At 41.1% G+C, this 12,016-nt stretch overlaps 1 protein-coding gene across 2 annotated transcripts in view; it reads right to left on the reverse strand.

The window, feature by feature from the left end:
• MRAP2 (melanocortin 2 receptor accessory protein 2) overlaps positions 1-12,016 on the reverse strand; it is a 53,773-nt gene that overhangs the window by 15,460 nt on the left and 26,297 nt on the right. For both annotated transcript variants that reach the window (XM_018053182.1, XM_018053181.1), the window contains exons 2-3: positions 11,274-11,406; positions 1,059-1,158 (exon numbers count right to left, since the gene is read on the reverse strand). In XM_018053182.1, the coding sequence (XP_017908671.1) occupies positions 1,059-1,158; positions 11,274-11,400 (227 nt within the window). In that variant the 5' untranslated portion in view covers positions 11,401-11,406. The remainder of the gene's footprint in view (positions 1-1,058; positions 1,159-11,273; positions 11,407-12,016) is intronic.

A 12,016-nucleotide genomic window follows, 5' to 3' on the forward strand; every position in this document is an offset into this window, starting at 1 on the left:
TAAAATATGGCACAAATGAACCTATCCATGAAACAGAAATAGACTCATAGATACTGCCTTGTGGTTGCCAAAGTAACAGAGGAATGGATTGGGAGTTTGGGACTAGTAAATGCAGACTAGTAGATGTAGAATGGATAAAAAGAAAGATCCTACTGTATAAAACAGAGAACCACGTTCAGTATCCTGGGATAAACCATTATGGAAAAGAATACTAAAAAAACAGAAATATGTGTATAACTGAGTCACCCTGCTGTAGAGCAGAAATTAACACAACATATTTCAATAAGAAAATTAATTTTTTAAAAAGCTCTTCTAATTACCTAATTTGAATGTGCTATCTGTTGCCTTCTGGAACTGACTGACAAGGTATCAAACAAGTTGTTATTTTTTCCTTTTTTTGGAAGAGTTGGGATTTTAAAAAGTCTCTAAAACATTTCTGAGTTTTTGCAAACCATAACTGACCAATTATGTTTTGATGTTATTCAGCACTCATTAAGCATCCACGTAATCATTTCCTCCATAAATCCAAAGCCCATCACAGATGTTCTTTACCACACCATGAAAATTTTATAATCCTTTATCTCATTTTGAGGAAATTGAGTGCTGAATTCAGTGAATAATTAAACAATTTAGTCGAGTATCCGGTAACAATGATTTCTCTGCTCCTTGAAATGTTTCTTAAGCTAGCTTTCATCCTATTTTTGTTATTGTCCTTTTTCATTGTTTTCAGTCTGGTGAGTCACCTAAATTCTTTTGGGAATAAGGAGAAAATCCATCCTAATTAGTAACCTTTCAAAATAAACATCAAGCCAGGATCAGTATTAAGACTACAGGAAAAACCAAGCAACCCAGGTGCACAAGGTTTCACTTGAAAAGAAGCCTCAGAGGCAAGAGGCAAAGTGCTAGGAGGAAAACAGGTCCCACGCAACCAGCACCTGGGTCTGGACAGCAAATCCATCTCTCCACCCATTAGAAGCAACCCCACCCCCTCAATACTATTTCTGTTTCTTCAAGACCCTGTGGAGTTTAACAGACATTTAGAAACAGCCCAAACTTACTCTTGGTGTGGGGCTCCTGTCTTGGTCAGCAGAGTCAGCACAAAAAACATAAAAATCACGAAGACTGCAAGACCAACCCAAAATCCAATCACAATGGAATCTGTAAGACAGTTAACACTGGGATTAGTATTTCATAGCAACATAAAATTTAAACATTTAAGGAATCTGTGCTTTTTGATACATGAAATGAGAGAGGATAGTCACAGTCTTCTGAGACAACCTTGAACTATCGGACAGCAGGGAACAGTTAATACAAGGAATGAGGGAAGAGTCTATGTCTTCAGATTCCTGACTCAGGTAACACTCGGAGATGTCAGCCTTCCTGACTCTTGGTTCTATATCCCAATGGAAGAATTTAAGATGGAATCAGGCTGTCTAAGTCCTCAAGATTCCACTGAAGTGTCTTGAGTTAGAAGATCCAATTTTTAGCAGAAACGACAGGATGAAGCTTAAAATGATATCTGATTCAAATCAAACCAGTTTTGGTTTTTCACTCATGTTCATGCTGGCATAACTCATATCTTCACTACATTCTGCAAATAACATACAAATGGCCTCCTGAGTGCTCTTCTGCCTTCGGTCTTTGCCTCGGCCTCATCTCTAATGGAATCTGCTGTATCGTATCTCTGATAATATTGCTCTTTCATGAAAAATACTTCAACAAAAATAGAATTGACCTTTTCCACATGAGAACAGATTCCATATACAAAGCACTTTTACAATATCTGGCATCTGAGAAGAAGGTAGCTCAGTTTGCAGTTTAAGTAGGGCTTCCCTCATAGCTCAGTTGGTAAAGAATCTGCCTGCGATGCAGGAGACCCGGTTTCGATACCTGGGTCGGGAAGATCCCCTGGAGAAAGAAGTGGCAACCCACTCCAGTATTCTTGCCTGGAGAATCCCATGGACAGAGGAGCCTGGCAGGCTATAGTCCATGGGGTCACAAGAGTCAGGCATGATTTAGTGACTGAAACCAAAACCACCAAACCATTGTTTAAGTGGTCATTTTCTCCTAGTTGATCCTTACTTTAAAACTCATGCTTCCAACCAGTCTAGGGGGCACTGTGTTCCTGTATTTGCCTGAACCCTTAGGCATGGTTTCTTAATACTCACCTTTTCAGGGGCCCATACCTTCATCTGGCCAGAACAACTTTACCCAAACTGGAGATAATGAAAGTCTATCCCTCATTCAAAGTGCATTCCCTATATCAACTCCTTCAGAAAGCCTAATCTCCCCAACTGATGTGCCTGCTCCCTCCTGTGAACCCCATGACCTTTCTATTTGTGCTTCTCTACACAGGTCCCTCATTGATCCTATCATGGGTAATAGTCACTAGTGTGTCTCTCGGATGGGGATGAGACTGAGCTGTCTACACAACCTGGCACATTCATCATAAGGTCTTAAGTTTGGGGAAAGCAACAGAGTTGAATTATTTTACATTTTCTGATCTATTCTAAGAAGTTTACTTACATGGCAATACAGTGAGGATGCAACTTTTAAAAAGGTGAATAGAACTTATACAAATGTGTTTAAATACAAAGCATTATTCTAATTGAATTATGTGTATATAGCACTTTCTAATATGAGGAAATCAGATGAATAACTTGCTTTGCATAATTCTTACTTTTATTCTAAATATACTATCACCTAGAGGTTACCTAGAGGGTAACAACTTTTATTTAACAACATTTTTAAAAATTATTTATTTTTAACTGAAGGATAATTGCCTTATAATATTGTGTTAGTTTCTGCAATACATCAACGTGAATCAGCCAACAGTACACATATTTCCCCTCCCTCTTGATCCTCCCTCCCACCACTTGACCCTTCCCACCCCTCTAAGTTGTTACAGAGCCCCAGTTTATTCAATGACATTTATTCAGTACTCTGGATGCAAAACCAATTTATCTTTCCCAGGGTTAAGAGTGCCTGAGAAACAGGAATTGTAGACTTTACCTTACAAACTAATGGAAATGAAGCCTAACAAAACATCAGGAAAAATACCAAAAAACACATGTGTACAAATGCAATTAACACGTAACAATAGCATCTCAGTTATGGGGGCACAGACTGCAAAGCATCATTTTGCAGATAAATGACAGCTCAGCCTCCTCTACTTCATCAACTGCCTGAATAGCAAAAGCCAATTCTAAAATGACCTGCCAGCATTATGTAAGTCCTCAGTAGAGAATTTAGTTATGTCGATTCATTTTCAAATCTGTTTACTAGGGAGGGGTTTGCATGAGGACAGCTCTCACACTGCCAATGGTGGCTGGATCCCCATGTGTCCTCCAGCCCCCTAGCCTAGAGTGGGCACAAGTAGAGGAGTGTGCCTTTAACCCAGCCCAGTTCCTTACCCCAGGCTTCTAGTGACCCAGGGAGCTGATCAAAAAGCAACAATAGCATGGGACCTGAGAGTGTCTCAGCCCTCAGCAAAGTCACGAAAGAGAAGAGAGTGGGAATGAGGAGAGCTTTGGTTAGGATTTTAGAATCCCCATGGTCCAGTGGCATTTTCACACATTCTCTTGATAACATGGAATCCACCCTTCTCATGACAATATGCTTTAAGTAGCTTTGCTTACTCACATTCTCCCCCAGAGGAAATTCTGCTTCCTCAGATTATCTCCATTAATTCTCCTCTACCTCATTCTCTGACACATGGCCCACGCCCAGATAACTTTCTCACTCTGAGCACCTTTCAGAGAACATCAGAGAGCTCCATCTCATTCCAGGAACAACCAAACTCTCTTGAAGTTTTATTTCTATGTCAAGTTTCATGGACACAAGCATTTCAGTGAAAAGAGGAATACAGAGCCTCTGGTCTTCCCCAAAGTACCCTTTCTCAGGAGGAAGTCAGAACAGAGGTTTACACAGAGTGAGTGGGGGCTCCAAGAAACCTGGTTGGTTAAAGAAAAGCCTTCCACAGGGGTTTCTAATACAGCCAAACAGCTATTTCTGTCCTGTCTAGAGACTGAGCTACTTAGAGACCATTATAGTAAGAGAGTACAGTAAGAGAAAACTGCCCAGGGGAATTCCAAATAGAATGCATCATAATAACATGACTTTCCCTTTACCTGACCTCAGGCGAATGGGATGAAACAAGAGAGCGGACAGCTGCACAGTTTTCCCTGGTATGATCTGTTTTTCCATATATTAAGTTTTCCAGTCTAGGGGAGGATGAGAGTAACTATCCCATCCCATTCCCCACTCCCCCCCGGCACCAGTCAGAATGGCCATCATTAAAAGTTTACAAACAACAAATACCGGAAATGGTGCGGAGAAAAGGGAACCTTCCTACACTGCTGGTAAGAACGCATAGCCACTGTGGAGAACAGTATGGAGGTTCCTTAAAAAACTAAAAATAGAGCTACCATATGATCCAGCAATCCCACTCCTGGGCAAATATCCAGGGAAAACCATGGTTTGAAAGAATACATGCACCCCAGTGTTCAACTGCAGCGCTGTTTACAACAGCCAAGACATGGAAGCAACCTCAATGTCCATCAACAGATGAACGGATAAAGATGTGGTAACATATACACAAGGGAATATTACTCAGCCATTACAAAGAATGCAATAATGTGATGATCATACTAAGTGAAGTAAGTCAGAGAAAGACAAATATTATAATGGTTATATGTGAAATAAATAAAAAAATGATACAAATGAACTTATTTACAAAATAGAAACAGACTTACAGACTTAGGAAACTAACTGTTGGTTACCAAAGAGAAAGGTGGAGGGGAGGGATAAATTGGGAGTTTGGGATTAACATATACTCACTACTGTGTATAACATAGATAACCAACAAAGACCTACTGCATAGTACAGGGAACTCTGCTCAATATCTTATAGTAATGTAAATGGAAAAAGAATTTGAAAAGCAATAGGTATATGTGTAACTGAATCACTTTGATGGTCATCTGAAACTAACACAAAATTGTGTTAGGTTGGCCAAGAAGTTTGTTTTTGGCCAAACTCTTTGCAACTCCATGGACTGTAGCCTGCCAGGCTTCTCTGTCCATAGGGATTCTCCAGGCCAGAGTACTAGAATGGGTTGCCATGCCCTCCTCCAGGGGATCTTCCCAACCCAGGGATTGAACCCAGGTCTCCTGCATTGCAGGTGGATTCTTTACCATCTGAGCCACTAGGAAGCCCAAGAATATTGGAGTGGGTAGCCTATCCCTTCTCCAGGGGAACTTCCCGACCAAGGAATTGAACTGGGTCGATTTGGTACCATCTGAGTTACCAGGGAAGCCCAAATCAACTATAGTCCAATACAAAAAAAATTTTTTTTAAAGAATATATTGTGACCTTTCCATCTCGTGGTTGTATGAAAAGCAAGGGTTAATGCTTAATTTGAAAGACAGGGCTCAGGACACCAGAGCAAGCACTGTCCTCATACCCATTCTGGTTCCTAAGGTGTTAGGATCCGTTCTGTGGTATGGACTCCTCGCAAGGAGCCAACAGTGGGCTTCCAGCACTTGTGTCTGCTGTGCTCCCAATCACAGGTCTTACTGCAAACCATGGGGCATTTTCTGTAATGTCCTTCCCCAGGTATCTTATAGCTCAATCTCTCACTTCCTTCAGGCCTTTTTTCATATTTCTCCTTCTCAGGAAGGCCTTCCATGGCCATTCTATCTATACTTTCATCTCCACACTTCACACCTCCTTTCCCTACTTTATCTTTTATCACCATCTGGCATAGTTTGTCTATTTATTTATTATCTGTCTCTCTGAGTAGAATGCAAGATCCATAAGAGACGGGTTTTCTTCTTTTCTATTCACTGCTGTATCTCCATTGCTTAAAATGGGGCTGCACACAAAGGAGACACAGATGTAAAGAACAGACTTTTGGACTCAGTGGGAGAAGGCGAGGGTGGGATGATTCGAGAGAATAGCACTGAAACATGTACATTACCATATGTAAATGGATGACCAGTGCAAGTTGATGTAGAAAGAAGGGCACCCAAAACTGGCGCTCTGGGACAACCCCACGGGGTAGTGTGGGGAGGAACATGGGAGGGGGGTTCAGGTTGGAGGGGACGCATGTATACCTGTGGGCGATTCATGTTGATGTATGGCAAAAGCCATCACAATATCCTTCAATTAAATTTATTAACAAAAATAGTGCTGCAAATAACAGGTGCTCAATAAATACGTATAGAATGAATGGATGAATGAATGTCCATTTTTCTGGTACCAAATGTATGTCAGATACAGGTCCACTTCAGATAGTTATGAAGTTCATTGCCAGATTCAAAACTGAAGGCAACAGGAGAATTTACAATGATCATCAGAGGTTGTTTCTCAGCTGAAAGACCCTACAGAGACAGGATCTTAGTTTCAGCAGGCAGGAGAACTTAGTCTAACTAGAGATGTCACTATTGTTGTTAAGAACAACCCATCGTAGGTAAAGTAAAAAGGTAACTGTTATGGTCACTCCTATCTTCCTAAATGCTTCCCCTTGAAGTGACTGATTTTCATTTTCAACTTGCACCTAATTGGCTTTGAATTTTTCTCAGCAAAGCAAGGAGATGCACATGAAGCCCAGGATTACAGCTTTTTAAAATGGAAGACACTAATCCTAAAGGTACACAATGAAATAACTGACTTATTTTCCTGTATGTCTTGGGGTTTGTTCTGGAAGCTAAGGGCCTCTAATCAGATCTCTTACATCAAAGTAGTAAAGACTTACCTAGGAATTTCTGTTTTTTGCCTAAAATGAATGCTAACACTAACAAAAAGCTCTCCTTCTTAATGGTATAGTAAGTAAAATGTGTAAGTAATGCCTACATTTCTGCCTACATTTTGCAGGAATCTTTTCCAGCTATAATCATCTCTAAATGTAATATGCCCCAGAGAGATTTTCAACTGTCTCTGGAAATGCTCCAACCAAAATTACAGCAGTATTGCCCTTTAAACTAAGAAAAAGAGGCAGGAGCAAAATGACACAAAAATAAAATCTGTGTCATGAAGTTATAAAGGCTTAGATTACAGGAAAACATACGGTGACTTGCCCAGTCATTTTGATTTTCATTAAAATCCTTAACAGCAAGTATCCTTACCCACAGACTGTCCCAGAAAAATAACAGATTAAAGAATTAAAGCAAATTGAGTGCGATTCACACCCTGACAGCAATAGCCCTCCATCAGATAATGGATGACAGTACATCCTAACAGATTCCACATGCTTTTCTTTTACTTCCATAAAGGAATACTGAGCAGACAACAACAAAGGAGTGTGTGGAAGCACTTGATTGTTACTATTCACTTCAGGGGAAAAGGATATGTGATTTAGTTAATGCTTTTTAAGGAACAAAAATAGAAATCTCCTGATATAGGAAATTATTAACTCCAAACCCTTTACAGCCCCATCGATGGAGACCAGAAGGCAGGAACCAGCCAGCTATCACTGCCCCTGTCCCCCTAATGGTCCAGGAGTTGCTCAAGCACAGCCACCAGCAATCAGCAGCATCCAGACCCTCGGGACCTACAGGTGAAGCCAGGCTCTTGTGGTCCTTCCTGCAATCAGGGGTGAGGAAAAGGCTAAAACTTAATTAGCTGGAATTGGGGGTCGACCAAGATGGAGGCTTGGGAGGCTCCTGAGGTCCCCTCTTCCCACAGACACATCGAATATATGGCTACATATGGAGCAGTTCCCTCTGAAAGAGTTCCAGAAGCTAGCTGAATGGCTCCTACACATCTGACAAATGAGAAAGCACCCACCTTCAAATCAGTAAGAAAGGCTGAGTCATCTCCTGCCATTAACCCCCCCTCCAGCAGAGCAACGTGCAATCAGAGGTAAGCCCCAGTTCTCATCCTCCCTGAGGCAGGGTCTGGACCACACATCTGCAGCCCCACTGGAGGCAGTTCAAGATGGTGGTGTAGGAAGGTCCCAAATTCACCTTCTCCCATGGACACACAACTACAACTACACAGGGATACTTTCCTCAGAAAAGACCTGAAAACTGAACAAGCAGAGCCTCAACAACAAAGGATAAAAAGACAGCACTGAGACAGTTAGCAGAGGCAGAAACACAGTCTCACCAAAAAAAGACAAAAACTCCATCCTAGGTGCAGCAATCCACAACTGGGAGAGATCTCAAAAATACAGAACTCTTCTCTAAAGTGAGAGGGGTCTGAGTTCCATCAGAATCATCCCAAATCGTCTATCCTGCCTAGGAAATGGTTGACTTTAAAAAACCCAAGAGTATTACTTTCAGGATAAACAGCTCTGCAGGGAATGGAGAATATGTTTAAAGGGCTCATGCACAGACTCCCTCACCCCGGGACTTAGTACAAAACACCAATTTGAAAATCACCTGGACTATTCAGAAAGGAGACCCACCAACTAATATTAAAGCTTCTGCTGGAGAGGCACAAATTTGCTGGGACTCTTTCCAGTGATGGACACATTGGCAGATGCCATTTTTATGATCTCATTCTACCTTGCTAATTCCAGGCTTGGTGTGTGCCATCTTGGAACTCTCCCTCTAACCTGCTAGTGTCAGTAGGGGTGCCCCCTGGGAGCCCCACCCACTCCTGTGTCACAGCTGCAAGCCACAGCTGGTCTGGGCAAGCACTCTGCCCGCTGCACTGCAGCTGGCAGGCATGTGCAGCCCATACAGGGCTTGAGTTTCCTTGTGTTCCTAGCTCTGGTGGCCAGGGCTTCTCACAAAACATTTCCTACATGCCACTCCTTTAAGACTGGGAGAAGTGGCTGTTTTAGCTAATGCACAGAAACCAACACAGAGAGTCAAGAAGAAGGAAGAAATAGAGGAATCTGTTCCAAACAAAAGAACAAGATAAATCTCTAGAAATAGATCTTAGTGAGTGTTCAAAATAAGGGTCATAAATATAGGAGTAAGCTCTTTGATATCACTCTTAGTAATGATTTTTTGGATTTAACACCCAAAGCAAAGGCAACAAAAGCAAAATAAACAAGTAGGACTACATTAAACTAAATAGCTTCTGCACAGCAAAGTGAAAGTGAGGTTGCTCAGTCCTGTCGGACTCTTTGCAACCCTACGGACTGTAGCCTACCAGGCTCCTCCATCCATGGGATTTTCCAGGCAAGAGTACTGGAGTGGGTTGCCATTTCCTTCTCCAGGGGATCTTCCTGACCCAGGGATTGAACCTGGGTCTCCTGCATTGCAGGTAGATGCTTTACCATCAGAAACCATCAATAACGTGAAAAGGTCACCTATGGAATAGAAGACATATGCAAACGACATATCTGGTGAGAGTTTAATATCCAAAGTTTACAAGGGACTCATATAACTCAATAGCAAAATAAACCCAATTAAAATATGGGCAAAGGGCCTGAACAGACATATTTCCACAGACAATATCCAAATGTTACAGGCACATGTAAAGGTACTCAACATTGCCAATCATTAGGGAAATACAGTTCAAAACCTCAAAGAGGTATCATCTCACCCCTGTTAGAATGTCCTTTATCAAAAAAGACAAGAGAGAACAAATGTTGGTGAGGATGTGGAGAAAAGATAACCCTTGTACATTGTTGGTAGGAATGTAACTGGTATAGCTTCTATGTATGAAGTCCCTTAAGAAAACAGAACTACCATTAAGATCCAGCTTTTCCACTTTTGGAAATATATCCAAAGGAAATGAAAGCATTATCTTGAAGAGGGTATCTGTACTCTCCTGTTCATTGCAGCATTATTCACAATAGTCAAGGTATGGAAACAATCTCACTGTCCATTCACTGATGAATGGATTAAGAAAATGTGATAGATGATAGATATTTGAATATTATTCAGCCTTTAAGAAGAAGGAAATATTGTCGTTTATTACAAGGGTGAAACTGGAAGGCATTTTATGAAGTGAGATAAGCTAGTTAGAGAAAGACAATTAGGGCATGATATCACTTATATGTAGACTCTGAAAGAGAAGTCGAACTCAAAGAAACAGAATAGAAAAGTGGTTGCCAGAGGCTGAACTGTGGGGAAACCGGGAGAGGTTGGTAAAAAGAGCACAAACTTTCAGCTATAAGATGAATAAGGTCTGGGGACCTGACGTATAACATGGAAAGTATAGTTGATAATACTGTCTTGTACAGTTGGCAAGAGAGTAGAACCTAAATGTTCTTACCAATGAATAAACAATCAATGCATATACCTGAGGTGACAGAAATGTTAATTAAGTTGACAGAGAATCCTTTCACAATATGCACGATGTATCATTATTTTATTTATTGTATTGTATATTTTATTTATTTATTTTATTTATATGACAATTTTATTTGTCAATTATATCTCAGTGAAACTGGAAGAAACCAGAAGGTCCACCTTGCAATGGAGCAGCAAGTAGAGGTGAGAGATCATGACGCCAAGACAGCTCAGAGAGGCAGAGGCCAGAAAATATGCAAGGAGTGAAAGCACTTCCTTGGCCACATTCATCTTCAGTTCTAATCACTCCTGTATTTCCTAAACATGTCCCATTCATCTGAGTTAGTAAAGGACCTGCCACTTTTATAGTACTGTGGACATTCATTCTGAAACAACCAAACATCTCTAGGATATTTACAGGGTAACCACGACAGGACCCGGGAATGGGCAGCAGTTTCTGCTCATATCAACTCTGCTTAAGGAAACTAAGCTGCTTCATGCTTGCCAGTCAGCAGGCAGTTATGACTAGAGGTGAACCGTACCCTTTCATAGAATTATATTTTCTTGCTCTGTGCTAGATGATTAATTACTCCAATAACATGAAGCACAAGTCATGCCTATAACAAAGTTGGTAACGATCGTGAACTATTCTGGTTCTTCATCACGAAAAAACACAGACAGACTGCTTTCCACAGTCCCAGAAACCCAGCAGGGCTGAAGGGATGCTGTGAACCAAGCATTACAAAAGGAAGGTTCTTCAAATTATAGTCCTAGATTCTATTTGTGTATACATTTTTGATGGTCTAAATGTTCACAGTTTTGGAGAGCTAGAATCATTAAATTTTTTAAGTCTTAATTTGAAAGGGACATTGACTCATCTTCCACTAAGGGAATCTTGCAAGTTCTTTTCATTCATGTTATACATCCCAGATCAATGAGCCTATATGTGGAAGGGATTTAGGGGGTTTAGCGATAGAGGATAAAGTTATGTATAAGCATGTCCAAGGAAAGTAAACACTGGTGGGTTCACAGATTAAGGCAAACACACAATATGCTTACAGTAGGAAATTGCGCAAGACTTACATTTGTGAGCCTTCAGTCCTTCAAAGGAAACTGGTCCAATCTCATAATACTCATATTCCCATGTATAATCAGAATTAGACGCAGATTGCTGGGATGTCCTGTTAGCAATTAACCTCTGGGCAGACATTTCTACCTGCACAAATGGAGAAAGGCAAGTGTAGAGTTTGTTAACTTATGCACACTGTCCTTGACCATCTTCAGGAGGTCAGCAGGCAAAAGCCTAAGGGAGGTCCCATCCGTCAGGTCAGGGACATTTCTCCCTGGCTGTCCATACTTCATCCCAAGTGGTCATTATTTCCTTCTCTCTCTCCACGAGACTGGCATATATTTGCAACCAGACACCATATCTTCTTTTGAGGTTGTTCCCCTAGAACTTAACCCAGTGCCTAGCACATAACCAAGTTCCAAAAATTGATGAAAGAAAGAAGGAGGGAGAGTGTACCAAAAGCCTCTGAGCTCACAACTTTAGCCTGACCACATATCACCACCTATAAAGAGCCTACAGAGGATAAATAAAATCAGTAGCAGGAGATAAGTAGCTTAATAGATTTCTATCAAGCACCTTCCATAGAAAAATAGACATGCCACCTACATCTAATGAAATGGAGTGGAGCAGAGAAGGGGACATCAAAAGTCACATCACTGGGGAAGATCCTCAATGGAAGCCCCAATCTTGGCCACCACTAACTCCTGAGATCTGTCCTATTTTCTGGATATGCCAATGCCTCATCTGTTAGAATTTT

The sequence above is a fragment of the Capra hircus genome, chromosome 9 (genome assembly GCF_001704415.2).
Source record: "Capra hircus breed San Clemente chromosome 9, ASM170441v1, whole genome shotgun sequence".
Lineage (NCBI taxonomy): Eukaryota > Metazoa > Chordata > Mammalia > Artiodactyla > Bovidae > Capra > Capra hircus.